Below are 22,706 nucleotides of genomic sequence, written 5' to 3' on the forward strand. Positions count from 1 at the left end.
GAGCAATATAATAGATTCTTAATTCTAGTTCTATTTCTCTTATAGTAGCTTCCATTACTCAGAATAAAATCCAGAGGCTGTATGTGCTCTGGCCCCTGCTTAACTCTGACCTTACCTCCAAACAACCTCTTTCTCACCCAGCTCAGCCATACTGGCCTTCTTGCTTTGCCTGGAATCTTGTGCCTTGCATTTAATGTCCTCTATGGCACGTCCCCCGGATCTCTACTGCTTTATTTCATTCAGTTCTCTGTTCACATGTATTAGAGAAGAATTTGCAGACCTCCCTAAAAAAAAGGTATATGCTCTCCCCCTTGCTCTAACCTGTATTCTGGCATTTGATTTTTCTTTAATGTGACACCACTGCCTGACGTTATTTTATATTCTTTGTTTATTCATTGTCCCACAAGATAGTGAGGTGTTTTAGGACAGGTACTTGGTCTTGTTTGTTGCCATCCCCCATCACTGTAATCAATGCCTGTGTTAGTAATGCCCAGCAAATGCTTGCAGTTGAAGAGTGCTGAAGTAATTTCATATTTTGGGACAAGTATATAGGGCCTTAGGCCATTGATAATGGAAGACTTAAGGTTGTACAGTGTTCAGTTATTTCACGGAGTAGCATACCTCTGAGAATTTTACGTAATGTGTTTTTGTTGGTAATTTGTTTTTTTACTGTGAATGAGCAGGTTTCATTATACTGTTCTGGGAAGAACCATATGAAATTATTGGTTTAGAAATAATTGCTCCCTGCTGTCCTGAATATCATCTTAAATTTTGGTTCTTACTACTTTCACCAGTGATAATGAGTATCATTTTTAAATTCTCAAGTTCCTGAATTCTAGAAGCCAACTCTTTGTTCCTGTATTGTTAAAATGAGTTGAAAATTTCATTTTGGAAATGGAAGGGATATGATGATATTCTATATTCATGATTCCTTTAATAACAATTTTTAATTGTATTAGATCAAGCTATGCTGCTTAATTCCTGCCATTCAAAATTGAGGAAGTTCATTTCTCTTAAAATTTAGAATTGCTAAGCCTAAATTAGAGCATGCATACAATAAAGAAATTAAGAACAGAGAATACTTTCCTATTAAGAAGTCTATGGAAGTTGATTATTTCATGTAAAACATCTTACATTTACATTGTTGCATCTAATTGCAACAGACTATAGCCAAGTATACTGTTATAAATTTAAAACAACCCATTGTGATATTTTCAGTTTCCCCAAATAGGAATTATTACCATATTTGATTGGTAAAGTTTTAAATTTTTGTGATCTATTCCTAGCCAGAAACAGCATAATATATGAATAGAATTAAAAATATTAGACCTCAATAACATCTGTTTTTTTATTATACCAGATAGTTTTGGATGTTGGTTGTGGAACTGGAATTCTCTCTATGTTTGCTGCTAAAGCTGGGGCAAAGAAAGTTCTTGGAGTTGATCAATCTGAAATCCTTTACCAGGCAATGGATATCATAAGGTAGATGAACTTAAGGCTTAATTTAAGATTATTTTTAAATTTTGACGATTAACAGGTTTTCTTGTCTTTAATAGCTATCTAACGCAGACGCAAGACATTTGTCTTTTAGTAAAAATTCATGCCAGAATAATAAGATTTTAACTTGGATTGAACTAGACATGTTTGATCTATGAATAATCTTTTCACAGTTCTCATTGATGAAAATTATTTTAATTTTCTGTCTTTCTAATTATGGCTATAAATATGCTAATTATAATGTAAAATTAGAAATCATTGACATACAGGGTAATATTGTATCATCTATAAAACTAAATGTTTATATCAGTAATATTTCCTTTAGCAAATAGCAATTAGACTCAAGACTAAGGGTTATTTATCTTTTTCTTTTTGACAATATTAGCCCTTGTGCCTCCTTCAAATTAAAATAAGTAAATTCCAAAATGGCTGCAAACAAGGCAGAGTGGATTTAATTTAGCTCCTAAAAATTATATTCTCTAAAAATATCTCCTTTGAGGAGGTACGTTAGGTTAATTGATCAATGGTTGATTTTACAATTGGCTTATGTCCTAGTAAAAAGGTCTTTATTTGAACTACAGCTTATAGAACTGGATTTCTTTAGCTGTGTACTTAGCACCTTACCTTTGGAACTTAGGAGTGATTTCCAGAATAAATAATTAATAGGAGGCTTTTCAGCAATTCTTTTTTTTTCCAGCTTTGTTGAGAATTGACACCTAATACTGTGTAAGTTTGAGGTGTACATTGTGTTGTTTTGATACATTTATATATTGCAAAGTGATTACCACCCTAGCATTACGTAGCACCTCCTTTGTGTCACATACTACCTTTTCTTTTTTGTGGTGAGAACAGTTAAGATCTACTCTCTCAGCAACTTTCAAGTGTATAATGCAGTATTATTAGCTGTGATCATCATGCTGTACATTAGACTCCCAGCAACGATTCCTAAATGACCCTCTCACTGATACACATGTTCTGTTCTTAACATTGATTAACATTGATCTTTTCTGACTAGTATAAAATATAATATAATTATGTAAAATTTTTAAATTTTTAGATTTTATTCCGTGATATAGAAGTATAGATTTGTGGTTAAGAGCACAGGGTTTGAGTTCGTCTTGGTTTCAAGTCCTTGCTTTACTACTTACCAGTTATTTGAACTTCAGTTAAATTACATCAAACCGTTTTGAAACCTCAGTTGTTTCACTGTCAAAATGAAAATAATAATAACTACTTCATTTGGTTATGAGTAAGATAAATAAATTATAAGTAAAATATATTAATACATATAAATCCTTGGCATATTGCCTGGCCTATAGTACATATTCAAAAGCTAGCTATTGTTACTATTAACAAATACCAAATTAATGTTAATGAAAAAAATTACTTTGGTCTTGCTTAGATTTTTTGTAGACATAGGTTTGTGGTTATGATTTTCATATTGGAGAATATGCATATATGTTGCATGTATATATATGCAATTCCATAATCTAATAAAGAGTTTTTCTAGTTCCTAAGACACCATTAAGTACACATCATCATTTATGAGTGTCCATTAAGAGCACCTTCACTTGATTGTGCATTGCCATCCAAACAAACAGGAGAATCACTGTCCAAAAGAAGAGAGTATTTTAGAAATATTTTTTGTCGATAGTAAGATTATGGCCAGATATTTCTATTAGAAGTTCTAATCTTATGAAAGACCATGTCCATTTATGTATTAATTTGTCATTTTTGATTTCTACAAAGCAAAACTAGACGTGCTGTCATTTTAATTCCTTTACAGAAGAAAAGGAAAAAGATTGTGATATTGTTAATATCCCCACATTTTACTTTGTATTGTTTTGTTTTGGTTCATTTTATTTCATAGAAGCCCTGATTCATAGTGACTTTTTAAAAATATGTTTATACAATGATTATATTCAAATTCTTTGTGTGTAAAATTTAGTGCTGAAGTATAACATGTGGAACTTTTGCATGACAGCATTAATTGAAAATGAGTTAGCACTCAATTTTATGTACTTTGATTTAATAACAAATATTGCTAACATTAATACTTTCTGTTGACTTTCCTTTGAAGTAGGTACAATTACATTATATTATTATCCTTCTTATAGAGATTAAGAAATTGAGGCACAGAGATAATAAGTAACTCTTCTTATTTGTAGTGGAGCCAGAATTAGATCCCAAGCAGCCTGGCTCCATAGTCCATCCTCACAGCCAATTTACTATTGCTGTGTCTACCTTCAACTACTTACAGGGCACGTATTGGTTGCATTCACTGGTTTGCTTTACTTAGAACCTATAGTGTATGAAAATCAGGCCTTTTTGTTTTGGATAAGTTTTGTTTTGATTAAGTCAACATTGTACCATTTTTTCAGAGATGTTCACTTTTGCTTTTTTTATATTGTGAAAAGATAGCTATTTCCATAGTGTTCATAAGCATCTCTCCTTTGTCTTCCATTCGAAAATTTAAAATTTACACTGCAGGGTAAACTAACTTCTGTTCTTCCGTTTGTGAATGTAACCTATAAAAGGATATTCAGGAAACAGTTTATTGTTAATATCCCCACAGTTTATTGGCCCACTATTCTAGCATTTGAGGAGGCAGCGTAGCATACTTCTTTCAGCATCTGGAACCACGTGACTTGATTTCTATTTTAAATGTATTCAATGTACAATCCTTGAATTGTGTTCAAAATAATGATAAAATAGTTTTTATCTCTTTATTTGACAAAGAGATCTAACATTTCTAAATAAATTAGTTTAGAATAAGTTTTGGTTTTAATATAAATGGACATATATTAAGGCTTATATACATTATATATAATGTATAATATATATAACATGTTATATGTTATACATTATACATAATGTATAATATATCAATAACATATATATAACGTATATATATAATATATGCATTATATATTATATATAATGCATATATTAGGGCTTAAGAAGAAGGTAGGCTTTGGTTCTGAGGTTGTAGACATGAATAAAGTAGAATATAGATCTTCAAAAATGTTATATTAGCAAGGCCAAATAGAAGTTAAAGTTATATGTGGAAAGAATGAGAAATTGTTTTTTGTTCTTGCTGTCATACTTTGAACTCTGCAGTGAATAATCATTTCAGAAACGTAAACTTACCTAAGTACAGCAAAGCTATGCAAATGCCAGAAAATTGTATACTTTCACCTCAGGAAGCAGAGGTAGCTTCTGGTAATATTTTTACCATTTCTCTGGCTGCCTTTTGTTTCTCATCGACTCAGTCATGGAATAATAGCTCATTATTCAAACTTTTGAATGTTATTGCAGAGGAGTTTTCATCAGAAGGTTGATCCATCTTATAGCTACAATGCAATACTTTCAATTTCAGTGTGGCATTAAAGATGCAATCTTTTTTATTACCTATGTCTCGAGTACTGTTAGAAATGAAGCATTAAGAAAAGCCTCGAGGGTATTTTGATCTGTTGTTATGTTTATATAAGTGTCCTTCTCTAGATTCTAGGACAGGAGCTTTATCTTCTTAATCTTTTTATCCCTAACACCTAGCAAAGTGTCTGATACCTGCTAGATGCTGAGTAAAGGTTTTTGAAAAGAATAAAGTAACTTAACATAATGATTTTAAAAAGTAATGGTAATATATATATACATATATATGTGTGTATATATATATATATATATATATATATATATATATATATATATGTATATATATGATTTGAAACAAGATCACAAAATAAACCAGGATACATTCTTGAAGTAAGAAATGTTCCTTTATAGTTTGTTTCTGAATTTAACTGAAATAACATAGAATGGAGAGTTAAAGCTGAAGAGAATTTTGAACCACTGATGAGGCTAAAATGGTAAAATGATATTTTGTTGCTCAAAAGCCATAGAATGAAGGTAATGAAGGTGATGAAGTCACCTTACAAGGAAACTAAATTCATTTCTTCTCCCACCCTCCCAACCCCTTAATTTCCTGTCCATTCAGTGGTCTTGTTTTTTGGGGGGGTGGGGTCCCATGACTACTCAGTAATTCAGTGGTTCACTAGAAGAACGCACATTACTCAGTATGAAGTTGTATTCACAGCTATGGTTTATGACAACAAAGGATGCAGTCCAGGGACTGAGAAATAGATATCCATCGGTAAAGAGGTCGCATACAGGCTCCAAAATAATCGCTCTTTCTCTGCACGAGTCACAGGACGTACCTGTGAACCTCAGAGATACATGTGAGATGTCTCAAGGAAGTTTGCTTGAGTCTTAGATTTTATAGTTCTCAAAGAGCTGGTCACATAGGCAGCATGTAGCTGTTGTGTGACCAGCCATGGTGCAAAACCTGTGCCAGACACCAGCTGCACATCAGGAATCTTCATGTTTTTTTCGGTTTGTTTGTTTTTTTAATTTATTGGGGTGACAATTGTTAGTAAAATTACATAGATTTCAGGTGTACAGTTCTATATTACATCATCTATAAATCCCATTGTGTGTTCACCACCCAGAGTCAGTTCTCCTTCCATCACCATATATTTCATCCCCCTTACCCTCATCTCCCACCCCCCACCCCCTTTACCCTCTGGTAACCACTAAACTATTGTCTGTGTCTATGAGTTTTTGTTTCTCATTTGTTTGTCTTGTTCTTTTAGGAATCTTCATGTTTACTTTAAATATACTGTCATCCTGATTTACCTTGGTCCGTGGATCCGGGCATACAGAATGACATCATTGTGCACTAACTATGTGAACGTGCAGGGGTTTTATTAGAGTTCGATCAAGTATTATTGCCATGGTTACAGAGATAAGTAAGAACTGAAAGACCCGCATTAATTCTTTCCGCACAGGTCATAATTGGAAACCTGGGATTCATACTGGACTATAGCTTCTCTTTTACCAATATACCTGTTGGAGATAGTCTTATTACTTGAAAATCCTTAATGTTTCTCAAATCTGTCGATCTTGTACCATTGGTGTTTGGTAAACCCATGTCTCAATTCACATTCTTATATTTCTCACCTGAATTGATGCATCTGCATGTAACTGACTCAGTTATGTGTTCTTTATCTGCCTCTTACAGCTCTCTGTCATTCATTCTCTCTGTGCAACCAAATTGATTTCCATATCCACTTCCCCCCCACTTTAAATGAAAAAAGAAAACGGGGGTGGGGGTGGGATATGTTTTTGTGTTGGGAAGACATAAGAGAGGATGAAGAAAGTAAAATTACCTGTGATCTTGGTCTGAGAGATCACTATCAACATTTTGGTAAGGCATTTTAAAGCCTTAGGTCACAGGAGATGAAATACACATAGAAGTGTAAGTTTTCCTGGAACATCAGCTCCCTAAGGTTAGACAGTGATTTTTCTTTCTTGTTCACTTATGTGCTCCAACCACCTGGACGGGTACCTGGCACATAGTAGATATTCAATGTAAATACTTAATGATTGAATAAATGAATGAATTTTCAAGACCCAGGACGTCAGCTGTTCAAAGTCAGATAAATCACCATCACCAAAGCCTGGAAACCCATTACCTCTGCTTCACTGGTATGTGGGATATAAAACTGAAAGCAACAAAGGAACAGGACAAACAAAGAAACAAAAACTCATAGACATAGACAACAGTTTAGTGGTTACCAGAGGGTAAGGGGGAAGGGAGTGGTAGATGCGGGTAAACAGGATCAAATATATGGTGATGGAAGGAGAACTGATTCTGGGTGGTGAACACACAATGTGATATATAGATGGTATATTACAGAATTGTACACCTGAAACTATGTAACTAATTTTCATGATTTTATTTCACTGTTTTAGAAGCTGAGTTATTGCTATTTTTAAACAACAAATGTTTTCAGTGTTAGTAATGCTACAGCTACACACCTGTAAACACAAATGAAACATTTGAGAGGGAAGGAACTCATGGAATAGTCTTGTTCTGGTTCTGAGTCTGGGCCCTGCGTTTGAAATGATCTGCTTGGTAGTATTTTTCATGGGGTGTACTCGTATCTTCCCGATCTCAAATGGTTAAGAATCCTTATTTATTGTTTACATTCATGAATGGAGGACTAGATTCTTTAATAAAGGTAACTGGTATGCATTTTCTCTCCGAAGAGAGGGGAGGGAAACCTATTCTGGGCACCATTCTTCCAATGATTTTTCAGTCTGATTGTCATTTCCACTTTATATACCTCCTCACTTCTGGGGTTTGTGTTGTGAAGAATGGCTTCCACTTCCACTGTAATCTTCTGTTATGTGTGCACTGAGTGCTGGCTCCTTCTTCACAGGTTTACCAGTATGATTTAATTCCCCCCTTTTTCCCACTAAATTATCAGACTCTTTGGTTCTTTGATATCACCTTCTAAAATCTCCATGCATTTATCAGTTTATCACATTTTTTATTACTTCATTGTTATTTCATTGTGCTTGGGGAACAAAAGAGAAATGTGTGCTTAGATGCCAAAGTGAACCGAAAGCACAATAATGTTATACTTTGTGTATTTCTATATCAGGCTATTTCCTCCCTGACCATACCCGCTTACGCTTTTTTAAAAAATTAGTTACATAGTTTCAGGTGTACAATTCTGTAATACACCATCTATATATCACATTGTGTGTTCACCACCCAGAATCAGTTCTCCTTCCATCACCATATATTTGATCCTGTTTACCCGCATCTACCACTCCCTTCCCCCTTACCGTCTGGTAACCACTAAACTGTTGTCTATGTCTATGAGTTTTTGTTTCTTTGTTTGTCCTGTTCCTTTGTTGCTTTCAGTTTTATATCCCACCAGTGAAATCATATGGTTCTCAACTTTTTCTGTCTGACTTTTTTCACTTAGCATAATAATCTCAAGATCCCCTTATACTTTTTTAAAAAATGGTTGTTATCACCCATATAGTCCTCTAGGTGAACTTTATAATCATTTGTCACTAACTTTACTTCATCAGGTGTTCATTGCATGAACTCCCATGGTGCTTTATGTTGTTTGCGCGTCTGTCTCCCTACTATGTCATTGTCATCCCTTAGGAACTAGCCCGTGTCTTTTATCTAAATCACACGGGGCAGAAGTGTATTACAAATTTGAGCCCATGTTCCCCATTCTAAAAATTCTGAAAAGGCTCTTCATTGTCTTTAAATAAAATCTAGACCTCTTAGCATCACCTCTGACTACCTCCCAACCTTGTTACTACATGCTACCTCTTACTGCCCTAATCATACTCATCTATTTATAGTTCTTCAGGTTTGCGCTCTCTCTCTCTCTCTCTCTCTCTCTCTCTCTCTCTCTGTCTCTCTCTGTCTCTCTCTCTGTCTCTGTCTCTCTCTGTCACACACACACACACACACACACACACACACACACACACACACGTAGTTTTTGCACACAGAGATGCCCTCCCTTACCCCATACCCCTGTACTTCTTTGTGGATGCCATCTTTTCCTGGCTAAGCTCCAGTGTCACTCACTCGGTTAAGGGCTCATTATATGAGCTCCTGTATTCCCCTACGCTCTTTACTGTTCTGTTTCCCTTAGACCATGTTCTTAAGTGCATGGACTATGTCTTTTATCTCTGGATGCCCAGTACAAGATAATCATAATGATGTCCTGTATCGTGAAATAAAAGTTAAACTGCTACTTTTAATATAGGAAATAAGACGTGTGTATTTTTCTAACACAATTTCCACTCAGAAAAATAGATAATTTCAGTGCCTACTGGTTAAGAGATTTACTTAAAACACCCTTTTTATTACAATATCGTATTTCCATAAATTAAAGCTATGCTAGTTTTTGAGCGGGTGTTTCCAGAGATAAAATTCATTTAAAATACTTTTATGCTAAAGTAAGGTTTAGTGAGTAGCCACTTGAGGACAGTAGTAAAATCTATAGTTCTTGTCATAAATGAGCTGTCAGGTGATGCTTAACAGTCTTATGAAAGAGGTTATCTATGTGACGATATATGTTTGGGGCTGTTCTAATACAGGAATTACTAGGAATTATGGCCTTTGTCATTTTGTTTTCCTGTGTATTTTCTGAAATCTTACTCTTCTGTTATATTTATATTTGAACAAGTAATTACTGATGCAAATAGGATTATGACTTGTAGCAGACAATAAACAGCCTGAGCAGATGGCCTCTTACAGAACACATCTTGTTTAAGCATAAGCATTCTGGAGCTATTTCTAGGCAGTGGGAACATTTTGCTTTTTTAAGAAGATTGCTTTTTGTTTCTTTTGAAGTGTTTATAGCTATTAAAGCCTTAATAAATATTTTAATAAATAGTAATCAATCACAGCAATTTTATCATAAAGAATTATATTAAATATCTCTGAAAAAATATGACATAAGCATCCTTTTTTAACTTTTGTGTAAAATATTACATACTTATTAAAAAGTATGTGAAGCATAGCATGTTATAATATGCATGATAATGCATGATTAACAAGAAATAGAACGTCACAGCACTTCGGAATCCCACCCACCTCCATTTGCCTTTCTTAGTGAGATGTGGTCCTTGCCTGGTTGAGGTAACTACCATCCGTACTTTCATGGTAATCACCTTCCTTGCTTTGCTTTATATTTTAACCAGTTAGATGGGCATCCATGTAAGATAGTTTAGTTGACTCAGTTTTGATCAAGTTTAAATAAATTGAATTATATATTCATGCTTTTTGTCTCCCTTGTTTTGCTCAACGTTATTTTTAATGTTCACTCATATTGTGTATCGCTGTAGTGTGTTCATGGTTATTGTTGTTTGGAATGCCATTGATGAATATATCACAATTATTCTTTTCTGTTCTTGATGGACATTTTGTGTTTTCCAGTTTAAGGCTATTATTCCTAATTTTGTTAGGAATTTTTTGTACATGTGCCCTGGTACATATATATCTGTGGGGTATATACTTAGAATTGCAGGCTTTAGGGTATACATGCCTTCAGATATTGCCAGACTAATTTACCAAAGTGGTTATATCAATTTATGCTCCCATCAATCAATAGTATATAACAGTTCTGATTGATATTGTCTACCTTTAAAATTTTTTTCCAATTGGCAGTTTAACAGTATCTTGTTGCAATTTAAATTTGCATTTCTGTGATTGTTAATGACACTGAGCACCTTTTCATGTGATTATTGCCCATTTGGATTTCCTTTCTGTGAAATGTCTGTTTATATCTTTTGCTGAGGTTTCCTTTGAGTTGGTTCTTTTTCTTATTGGTAGGCAACCTTTATATTTTCATATTTTAGTTGTTTATAGGTTTTATGTAATGCAAAAGTCTTCTCTCATTCTTGGTTACATTTTCATTCTCTTCATGGTATTCTTTGATGTACTAAAATTCTCAATTTTCATGTAACAAAATTTTTGTTTATGGTTGCCACTATTTGTGCGTTGAGAAGAAACCTTATGGCGATATCCTTTATTCTCTTGTAAATGCTTTATAGTTTTGTGTTTTACATTTAGGTCTGTAATCTAGTAGGCATTGTTTTTGTATTTGGTATGAAGTAGTGCTCCAGTTTTATTATTTTTTGTAATCTGTTTAAATGATCTAGTTGTTCCAGTCTCACTTATTGATTGCAAAGACCATTATTTCCTCTGTACTTTGCAGTGTCATCTTTGTCAAGAATCAAGTATCCATGTATGAGGCCAGTATAACCTTTATACCAAAACTACTAAGGTAGTAGAACAGAAATTACAGGTCACTTATTCATGAGCATATATGCAAAAATCCTGATCAAAACATTAGACAACTAGTTGAGCAATATATTGGAAGGTAAGGCTTATCCCAGAAATACAAGGTTGGTTAAATATGAGAAAATCAGCTAGAAAAATTTATTGAGATCATCATGCAGAAAAAAAATTATTTGATAAAATGCCATATCCATTTAATATACCCATGTGTTAAAACTTGTAGCAAAGTAGAGCTAGAAAGAAATGTCCCAACATGATATAGGATATCCATAAAAAAAAAACCTACAGCTCACATCTTGAAGCACTGAAAGCATTCACTTTAAGTGCAGGAACAGGACAGGGATTCTTGCCATCACCTCTTCTAGTCTACACTGTAAAGGAGCTCCTAGATAGTACACCAAGGCAATAAAAAGAAAGGTATAAGAATTAGAAATGAAGAAACAAAACTATTCTTGTTCATTGATGTGTTAATGAAAATAGACTTCAGAAATAAACCATAAATAAGGTATTACAATAGTAAGTGTCAAGGTGCTGAACACATAATTAATGTACAAAAATCAGTTGTATTTCTTTAAAGAACATAAAACACTTAGACATTGAAAAAATATATCAAAGTGTATTGTTAATATTTCTAACCTCCTCCCAGACAATGCAAGGACATTAAGTCACTTTTAATGGAAAATTCACCCAGGGGATGAATGTCCCCCCGTAAAGGCTGTGCATGAATTATGAGCCAGCTATTTTAACTTCTTCCCCAGTGTATCTTCTGACCTTGGTCAATATCTCCATGCCAGATATTTCTCAGGTATCTTCAGTCTTACAACATATTCTGTAATAATTTCTATAAAGAATAAGCCTGGATGACCCTAATGACTATCAGGATATGAACTATCCTCTATAAAGCCTGTTGATAATTCCTTAGTAGACCTCTATCGAATTCCTCTTTTTTCATACATTTTTCATACATTCAAAGTGTTCTAAACTACCCCTCTCAATGAGCTGGTTTTTGTTTATCTGTCTTTTCTCTTATTGATGCCCCTTTCTTTTAGAGGTCAAAACATGCAGTTCCATTCGTGGTAATTGAATAAGGCAATCAGATGTTGCCTCCTGAATATTCTCTTGGCTTCCCAATAGCAAGATTACATAAAGTGCTCAAGAATGAGGGGTTGCTGATTTCTACATCTATTATCATCTCTGTCAGTAGCATTAGATTATATTGTTATCATAAAAGCAGCCTAAGTTCACTTGTACTCATAGCATACCTACTGCTTCAGAGGACTATTCTACTTATGGGTTGGAGAGAAGGCAGGGCACTTACCCCCCTTGGGGTAGGTATATTGCAGCCCAGCTTTTATTCACTGTAGCAGTGTAGTTGTCATACCACCTGGAAGCATCTGTTCATAGCCACTTAGGGATCTATCTTAAACCCAAGTAATCCTTTCTACTCAGTTGTGTGTAAAATAAGCAATGTATCCTCCTGATAGTCTATACCGATAATAATTCACCAGATTTTTCTGGTTTGTTTCTATAAAATGTCCTATCTCTTTCACAAAACACCGCCAGCACTCTGATTTTGTCCTCCATCTATCTGTATTGTCTTTGGAGTAACCCGTAGCCTTAATTAAGTTCATTACTGTCTGAGTAAATATTTTATCTTTCCAGGTAGCCATATAAATGTAAGAAGGCCTTCTAGTGAGAGGGAAAACTGTTAAATCTTTTCTCTTGCCATCCTCTCATCTCTGAGAGGACTGGCATTTAGCAGAAACGCTAGTAATAGCCAGATAATGGGAATTTTTCATCATCTTCCCCTCTGCCTACTCCTCCCTATCAAGCCAGTAGTCAACTTCTCTGAGTCTAAGTTTTACCATTTTATACCAAGGCTGTGTAGGCATCCATCCCAGGATTAGATCCTCCATATATATATATATTTTTTGTTTCTTTCTTTCTTTTTTTTTTTTTTTAGTCCCCTCCTTTTTCTGGCCAAAAAGTGCCTTAACCTTTGTGATTCATGGATCTGTACAAGGATCCTCCTCATAGTACAACTTGGAACTGGCATATTTTTAAATCAGACTCCACATAAACCTGATTACCCAGGATTACCCAGAGAGATTACAGTATTAAGCTTCTTAATAATTTCAAAGATACAGGCAACTAAGAGACTCAGAAGAAGTAGAGAGCAATCTGGTGCATACAGAGGGGCTGCTTACCATGTGAATTAATAACCCATGTATCTTACTTAGCGGCCTTCTCTACTCTTGGCCAGAGAGTGCATGCCTGATACAGGGAAGGAAAGACCAAAGCAGCTGCCTTTAATGTCCCAGACTTCTCCCTGATTTGTCTACACCTCTTAATTGCCCATATTTTAAAAATTATTTATAAAGCTTGACATGGGATATTATCTCTCTTTTGTGTGAGTCAGATTTGACAATCTGGTCCTTTGTTTTCACTCACCCACATATATCCATTCTCTTTTTTCATTCTTTCCTATTTCCCTGACTAGGGCAATTTTTCTTTTTCCTGAACTAATTCTGTAACATTTCCTTCATTGTGCATTTATGGCTGTCGCCACACAAAATGGTGTTTGTTGGTTCGAAAATATATTTTGCCTTTATTCTTGGAAATATTTGTCTCTGTATATAGAATTCCTGGTTGGCAGTGATACTGCTCTAGTATGGTAGTCAGTAAGCTTCAGTCATGGACCAGCCACTACTTTTTGTAAATAAAGTTGGGACACAGCAATGCCCTTTTGTTTAAATATTGTCTTTTGATGCTTTCATACAACAATAGCAATTGAATAGTTGTGCAATAGAAACCATGTGGCCTGCAAACCTAATATATTTATTATTTGGCGATTGCATAAAAATTTTGCCCAGTCCTGCTCCAATTCATTGATATTATTCCATTGTCTTCTGGCTTCCATTGTTGCTGTCAAAAAATCACCTGTCAGAATGATTATTTCATTGAAGGTAATCTGCCTTTGTTGAAGATGTTCTCTTTGTTTTGGTTTTCTGAAGTTTTACTGTAATGCCTAGATTTTTTTTTTTAATGATCTTCTTGAGATTCATTGGATTTCTTAATGCTTGTGCTTTTTATCAGTTCTAGAAAATTCTCGTCTTTTTTTTCTGTCCCTTTTATTTCTTCTCTTTCTGGGATCCCATTTAATTCTGTATTAGATCTTCTCACTGTATTCCTTGTCTTAGCTGTGCTTCTATAGTGTTCTAAAGCAAGGGTTGGCAAACCTGTTCTGTAAGTGGCCAGTAAGTAGTAATAGTAATACAGTGAATATTTTAAGTTTTGTGGGACATTTGTGGTCTCTGTCACTTCTGCTGCTTCTTTTTCTTCTTTCTTAACAACCCTTAAGCTGTACAAAAATGGGCCACAGACTAGCAGGCCATAATTTTCCAGTCTTAGGTCTAAAGACCCAATTAAAACAGATTATCAGATTGGATAAAAAGTTAAGACCCAACTATTTTCTCTGTCTTTAAAAAAATCCAGTTTAAATGTAAAATACCATAGGTTAAAAGTAAAAGAATGGAGAAAGATATGTAAACACAAATTATTAAAAAAGCTGGAGTGGCTATATAAATATCAAACATAGGAAATATTATAGAATTTATTAGGAATAAAGAACATTTCATAATGATGAAGGGATCAAATAATTAAGACTATAATGTAATACTAAACCTATAATCAAATAATAAAATCTTTGGAATACATGAAGCAAAAACTGACAAATTCAAGGGGAAACGGACAAGTTTCTAATCATGTTAGGGGATATCAATACTACTCTGTCAATAATTGATAGAACAGGTAGATATAAAATGAATAAGTATGTAAAACTCATTCACAGGGAAAACTCATCAAACTAGGAAAGAAGGGAACTTTCTCATCTAATAAAGAGCATCTATAAAACGTCAGGGAGTGTCATATTAAATAATAGTTAATGAATGCTTTCCCCCTATAACTGGGAACAAATAAGGGATGTCCACTCTCACCAATTCTATTTAGAATGTTCTTGGGTATCTAGCAAGTACAACAAATCAAGAAAAGGAAATAAAAGACAGATTTGAGGGCGGCCGGTTAGCTCAGTTGGTTAGAGCACGGAGCTCTTAACAAAGTTGCTGGTTCGATCCCCACATGGGCCACTGTGAGCTGCGCCCTCCACAACTAGACTGAAACAACTACTAGACTTGGAGCTTATAGGTCCTGGAAAAACATACTTAAAATAAATAAAAGTAAAAAAAAAATTGAAAGACGTAAAACTGTCATTACTCCCAAATGACATGATCATGTACATGTAAAATCCTGAGAAATTCATAAAATAGGCACTAAAACTGCTGAAACTAAAACCTTTATCACTGTCATGGGATTCAAGGTCAAAATATGAAAATCAATTTTATTTCTATTAGTAGCCACAAGCAACTAGAAATTGAAACTTAGGAAAATACCATTTACAGTACAACCAAAATTATCAAACATTTTGGGATAAATTTAACAAAATATGTCTAAAACATGAATGATGCAGAACATAGGTATAAGACTTAAAAGTGCAGAACATTACTGCGAACTGATCCTTGAAATTCATGTGGGACTACAAATGACCTAGAGTAGTCAAAATAATTTTTTTAAAAGAAGAATAAAGTTGAAATGTATACTGTCAGATTTTGTGACTTAATTTAAAGCTATACCGTAGTAATCACGAAAGTGTTGTATTGGCATAAGAATACACATCTAAGTCTTGAGACAGAATTGAAGGTCCAGAAATAAACCCATACATATATGGTTAATTGATTTTTGAAAAAGATACTGAAATAATTCCATGGGTTAGTGATAATTTTTCCAAAAAGCTGAAACTATCACTTGTGATAGTTTTCCAACCAAGTTTTTCAACACCATAGCAATAGATACTGACAGGAAAAAGAATGAACATGATACTATATGGAAAAATTAACTTAAAATAGAAAGTAAAAAGTTTTATAAGAAAACATAGGTGAAAATATTTGATGTAGGAAAAGATTTCTTATATGTCACCAAAAGCATGAACCACAAAAGAAAAAAAATGATAAAGTGGTCTTTATCCAAATTTAAAACTTTAGCTCTTTAAAACATACCATTAAAAATAAAAAAATCCACAGTATGGTAGAAAATATTCACTATGTATAAATCTGACAGGGGTTTTATCCAGAATACGTAAAGAACTTTTAAAATTCAATGACATTAAAACAGACCTGATTTTTTTTAATGAGCAAAACAATTTGAACAAAAGACAATAGGGGAGAATGGTCATTTAGCACATGGAAAAATGCTTTGTCATTCATTAGAAGAATGCAATTTTTAACTATAGTGAAATCTTACAAGCTCAGCAATGCTAAGTGAATCAAGAGGAATGCACATATATTGCTGGAGGGATGTAAATTGTACATGCGCTTTGTAAAACAAATTGGCAGTTTCTTAAAATGTTAGATACACACTTCCACTTGACAGAGCAATTCTATTTGTACACAAATAGTTTTAACAGCTTTATTCATTATACCCAAAGCTAGAAACAGTCCAGAATTCCATCGACAGGTGTATGGATAAAGAAAATTGTGTTTTATCCATACAGTGGAATACTGCTCACCTATAGCAAAGAGTGAACTACTTATATACACAAAAATATGTATGAATCTAAAACTGAAATGTATGCTTATCAGAAGAAATCAGACACAAAAAGATACATTGAATATGATTCCATTTACGTGTAAATGAAACTTTATAAAATACAAATCTAATATGTAGTGGAAAGAAAATCAGTGGATGCACCTGTGGTTCGGAGGATTTTCTAGAAAAGCACTAATGAATCTTTTTGAGGAGATAGAAATGTTCTATATTGATGATGGCATTGGTCACTCAAGTATCTCTGTTTTTTTAAATTCAACAAAATTTACCCTTAAAATGAACACTTTTAATTTTATGTAAATATTACCATGATAAAGGTATATGTGTGGGGGATCTGTCCTTTATTAGCAGAAAAATTCCTTTATAATTTAGATGTACATCCTGTGAGGATTGATTATTTATTTAACTAGATATAAACTTAGCAGCTTGCTTTTAGCTTTTTGAAGTTATCTCTTTTAACTGTTATTTCAAATTGCAACATAAAAAGCTTTCACAAATATTTGGTCCTCATAATAAGCTGTGAAGTAGATAGGGCAGGGGTCATCATTCTCTTACGCATGAGCATATAGGCTTAGCAAGATTATTGTATAATTTCATTAAGATCACTTAGCTGACAAATAAATACTAAAGAATCTGGGTTTCAAAATAAGAGCTTCTGACTTGTAATCTCTCTCCAGTATGACACATTTCCCTTAAAAACATACTTTTGTTGGCTAGTCTCTCTGTCTGTCTCTACCCCCCCTTTAAAAAAACAAGAAAGACCCAGTTACTTTATTGACATGTATTCTTGGGAAAATTTGGATTTCTTTTCAGGCTGAAGTTTTAAATACTGGTTCAGTGTCTTGTAATATTAAGCAGAAATATTTCTGGGCATTCATGAAGTGACCAGAAAGTAATGATATGTCCAGGGAATAAACTTTGTGCTTTTAGTTCCACAAAATAATTTGAACAGTTGCCAAGAAATTATGTAATTTGACTATTTTCAGAATCTTTAACATGCTAATTTAATTCCTTATGATAATTTTCAGACTAAATAAACTTGAAGATACTATCATACTAATTAAAGGAAAGATTGAAGAAGTTCATCTTCCTGTAGAAAAAGTGGATGTTATTATATCCGAGTGGATGGTAAGTGTTTGTAGGTAAAACTACTTTTACTGGTTTTGAAAAATCAATGAATAAGGTAGCAGGTTTTCTGCATTTAATTATATTACTTATTCATAATCTTTTTAAAGAGAATAAATTAGCCTTTTTATTTTTAAAGTCATAATAAAGAATTACTGTATTATTTTTCTACTTTCTAAATTTTAGAGATGTAAATATATTTGCCTAAAAGCCTCCAAAGACTAGTAAGGACTTATTAGGACTGTTTTGTCAAAATTAACATGATGTTGCTTCTCTTATTATCATACTGAATGTCTTCTTTCTGATCTGTTAGGTCATGTAATCAGTGTCCTTTATCACATAAAATAGAATTTATTGGCATTGTTAATATACTAGAATTAAGATATGCTATATATCTTTATAATTTGCTTTTGAAATCGTAAGTCAAGAGCAGACTATTTATTTAAAAATGTATGTAAAGTAAAATTAATGATATTTGACAACTGATTTGACTTACCAATATGCCAATTCAGTGAAGACAAGGTGACAAGGTAGAGAGTATTTCTAGATAGACCAATTTTTTAACCATTTGGAAAATTTTACGCTTTTTTTTTTAAAAAAACCCACTTATTTGATACATATATTTTCATTAAATGAATTCAAAAATTTTTGAAAATAATGTTTTGCTTTACAATTATCTATACATTTTGAATAAACATAGTAATAATTCTAGCAAAGTAGCTGGGATTTCATGGAGCTTGCGAAATGTTCAGATTTAATGTAGTGTTAGGTTCCAATCTGGAGCCAGTCATAGTCACTGTTGTTGGCAGTTACTCTTTTGTAAATGAAACTGTGTTTTTTCAATGCTAGACTTGGCTTTTAACAATTCTTAATATCATTATTCTTCTTATACCAAAGAATTTGTATCAGCACTCTGATTTCTCTTATGAATTGAGTGAGAAGGTAAGAATTTAGTTCTGTATAGTTAAAAAGCCAACATCTCTTTGAAGACTACAGAAAGGTGCTTTGGAGAAAGAACATTTGAGTTCTTTGTTGGCAACCATTGAAAATAGTTTATACTGAATGTGGGCTGGCATCCTCATTTCTTTAGAGACTTATTTTTCTTGAACATGTATTTTGAAAATTACTTGAATTAGACTATATAAGCAAACTAAAACACATACTTTACTAAACTTCCTGTCACCAAGTTGAACATTTTAGAACGAGTTGGATAGTTCTTGCCCTACTTAGCAGAAGTATACTTCTGGATATTGAAGTTCTAGTAAATTTATTTCAAAATCTGAAAAGTGATCTAGAAGTATTAATATGCAGTTCAAATCTTAGAGCCTGTTGGAATAATAATAAAAATTAGCTGGGGAGAGGAGTGAATTTAAGAGATTGTCACATTTATGATGTGAACTTTATTGAAAAGTATGCTGGTCTTGGGCTTGTTTGTCCTCAGATCCATTTTACAGCCTTCTGCTTTCTTGTGTGCTGAAGGATGGTTAAGTCTGCAGGCCGCCTTTCCTAGGCTCCAGTGACAGCTGACTTCTACTCTGTTTGAGGAACCCAGTGGGAAACACTAATGGGAGATTTAAGGAAGGGAGAAGCCAGAGCATTTTTTTCACTTCTCTTCCTCTAGGGGTGTTGCTGGCAGAAGCGGTTTCTTTTGTGTCTCCAGTTTCCACTGGACCCACGTGTCATAATTCCAGCATCCATTGTGTGACCGTGGCCCTGGGCTCTTGTAGCAGTGCCTCTTTGTCTTTCTAGCCTAGGAATGGTAGTTCCTTCCTGGTGTCGCTAGTTCCACTGGACTCACTCTCCTCTTGATGAATTCTCATACCTTTGTGTAACCTACTTCCTGCATTGATTTTTCTCTATTTTTATAGCCTGTCATAACACTTCTCCTAGTTAGACTCTAATTGACATAAAGGGCACATTTCATTTTGGCGGATTGATCAGTTGTGATCTCTGCCTTTATCAAGAAGGCATTGTAACAGAAATAATACTGAGTCCCTGGAAACTGAGATGAAAGGAGTCAGTTGTTTGGATCCAAGGTACTTTCAGAAGCACTTCACTGAGGGAATCAAATCAGTGTCCAGGAGGTGAGAATTGAGAACTTTTATTTTTCCACTTCACAAAGGTATAACTTAAGAGTTTGCATTATCTTACCGTCTGCCATTCCTTGTGAGTGTCAGTGGAGTTGAAGTCTAGCAGATCATGTTAAATCAGTTAGGTGGAACATTAATACTGTGATTTATGGCATTTATTCTGAAGCAACCAACTCTGGATGGCCTTATTTCGCTAATGAAATTTGCATTTAAGTAGGCTTGTGTTAAAAAATTTTAAGTTATCCTTGTGGATTGGCAATATCTTTTATTGTAACTTTTAAGTCCTATAAATCCCCTCCTAACTTTGGTACTGCCACTAGGATTTCTGAGCAGAGAAGCTGAAAAATTCCAATTACATAATTAAACAAGGAGCAGGTATGCTTTCTAAAATATATCCAACAGATTTCAGGCATTCCTACTTTGGCTGAAACAATGAGCAAGTGGTAAATGACTATTTTAAATCTATTTTAAAGCCACATTTTCAGGCACCAGCATTTTAAAATTAAAATATATTGCATACAATCCTCTGTCTTTGAAAGATTTTTTTTTTACACACAACAGTAAAGATACAAAAATCTAGAATAACCCAATTTTAAGCTATAGCATACATTTCTTTTCTCTTTTTAAAAGTGTTTTCAACAGGGAAGGATTAAAAAAGGAATACATATTAAAGAATTGGGTGCAGATGTTTAATGTACTTGTAATCCAGTATAGCAGTGTAGACATCATATATTACAGAGAAATACATCTGTTTTCTTCTACTATGGTTCACTAACTGTTCCATGGCTTAATCTAAATATGTTTTTGCCCTCAGCTGTTTATGCACTTTGCCTCTACTTTGGAAGATGTTCTTTAATAAGAATGTAATTTAAGCCAAATCATTACTCTTAGCCTGTTATTTAATAAACTGTCACTTGCCTCGTAGATTTATGAATTTCTAGAGTTAGTCTTGCCTTTAATTTTAAATTTCTGTTTGATAAAATTGTTATCAATTAAATAGAAACAGTTAATCTCTACAAGATGTTAATATTTATACCTATGAGTATCTGTTTTTATTTTTCACATTTTGCTCTACCAGTAGAGCCATTCTTTATGACTATTTCTGATTGCCTATTAAAACTGTTCAAAGTAAGCATCTCTGATTCTTGTGGAGTTAAGCCAGATTGACTCATTTGGTTTTGCTGTTTTTTCCATCTGTGTTTTTCAGCATGACCTCTTTAGAAATATGTAGATAAGACCCTGGCATTATATGATACAATTGCCAGAGATGATTTTTTTTTTTGTACCTGACATCAGGACCATCAGCAAAATAACACGTTAGGTAAACTTTGTTTCACTGTTCTGATCATTCATGATATACATTCAAATTGTCGAAAATTCTGTTGTAATTTCTCTATCTAGGCTTGCTTTTCAAGATGTGACCTAAAATTTTTTCTTTACTCAAGTATCCTTGGATTTGTCCTTGAAACTTCAGAATTAACTTTCTCATCCCATCTTCCAGCACAGGTGTATCTGTGTAATGTGCATGCATGCACATACCTATACCCACAAAACTGGGGTATCCTTTGTTCATCTTTAATACTCTTTATTATTGGTAAATAGCTTTTCAAGATTTTACAGTCTGTTTCACTTAGAAAACCTGACTTGTGATTTGCTTTACCAACAGTCCACAGACTAACCATGAAGCCCACTATAGGTCACATTTCAAACTGATAGATGTTGAAATTTTTTGTTGTTTTTAAAATTTTGTTGTTTTTGAAATTTTTGTTGTTTTTAATTTGGTCTGGCAGTGAAGCCATGCCATTTCAGCCAACTGCCATGAGGATAGGTGGCCTTTCCTGATCTGTTTTCTTGCCTTAAATGATATACTAATAATTATATAAGTAGTTTAGTAAATTAGATAAGCTGAATTAATTAGTCAGGGACAGTATAGGAGATTAACAAGACAAATTTTCAATTATATAGGTGTATTTTTGCATTTCCTCTCTGATAAGAAATTTGCTTTTGACCCGAATTTAAGTATTTTTAAAAACTCTTATATTTTTCCTCTTTTATAGATATTATTCTGAAAAATGTAAGCTAAGTAAGATTGTACATGTTTAGTATGTATAGCTTTGTTTACTTAAAATAATTTCTGAAATAATCTGATGTTATGTCCAGTGATTCAAGATAAATACTCCTTCCCAACTCTATATCTCCTGCTATTGTTTTCCTTTCATTTCTTATTCCTTGGTTATTTCATTAGAGAAAAAGACATCTTTTCACTGCAGCATTTCTTGGATTAAATAGATAAATAAATAAATATCAATAACAGGTTTCAAAATCAAAAGTAGATTATATAAAGTTACATAAAATTAACAGTGAAAAATGTTCTTTTGATGACAAAGATTACTGGTGTTTTAATGTCTTTTATTTCTGTATTTATAGTCATGTTTTCATTAGTATATTTTTGGCTGAAGTAGTTTGCTCCATAGCGAAAGATACTAATGATTGGTCAGAGCAAAATCTGTGTTAACAAATTACCTTATTTTTCTTACTGTGTTTTATTTTCCCTGCTTGGCAGATTCCTAGTAGTTCTGTAAGATTCATTTCAGACATCACTTCTACAAAGCTTTCTTTTTCTAACCCTTGATTACATATAAAAATCTTTT

The 22,706-nt window shown here is 33.5% G+C and overlaps 1 protein-coding gene across 2 annotated transcripts in view; it reads left to right on the forward strand.

Annotated features, from left to right (window-relative positions):
- PRMT3 (protein arginine methyltransferase 3) overlaps positions 1-22,706 on the forward strand; it is a 126,775-nt gene that overhangs the window by 21,659 nt on the left and 82,410 nt on the right. For both annotated transcript variants that reach the window (XM_019742634.2, XM_074336134.1), the window contains 2 exons: positions 1,361-1,482; positions 17,869-17,968. In XM_019742634.2, the coding sequence (XP_019598193.2) occupies positions 1,361-1,482; positions 17,869-17,968 (222 nt within the window). The remainder of the gene's footprint in view (positions 1-1,360; positions 1,483-17,868; positions 17,969-22,706) is intronic.

Source organism: Rhinolophus sinicus, linkage group LG06, assembly GCF_036562045.2.
Source record: "Rhinolophus sinicus isolate RSC01 linkage group LG06, ASM3656204v1, whole genome shotgun sequence".
NCBI classification, from domain to species: Eukaryota; Metazoa; Chordata; class Mammalia; order Chiroptera; family Rhinolophidae; genus Rhinolophus; species Rhinolophus sinicus.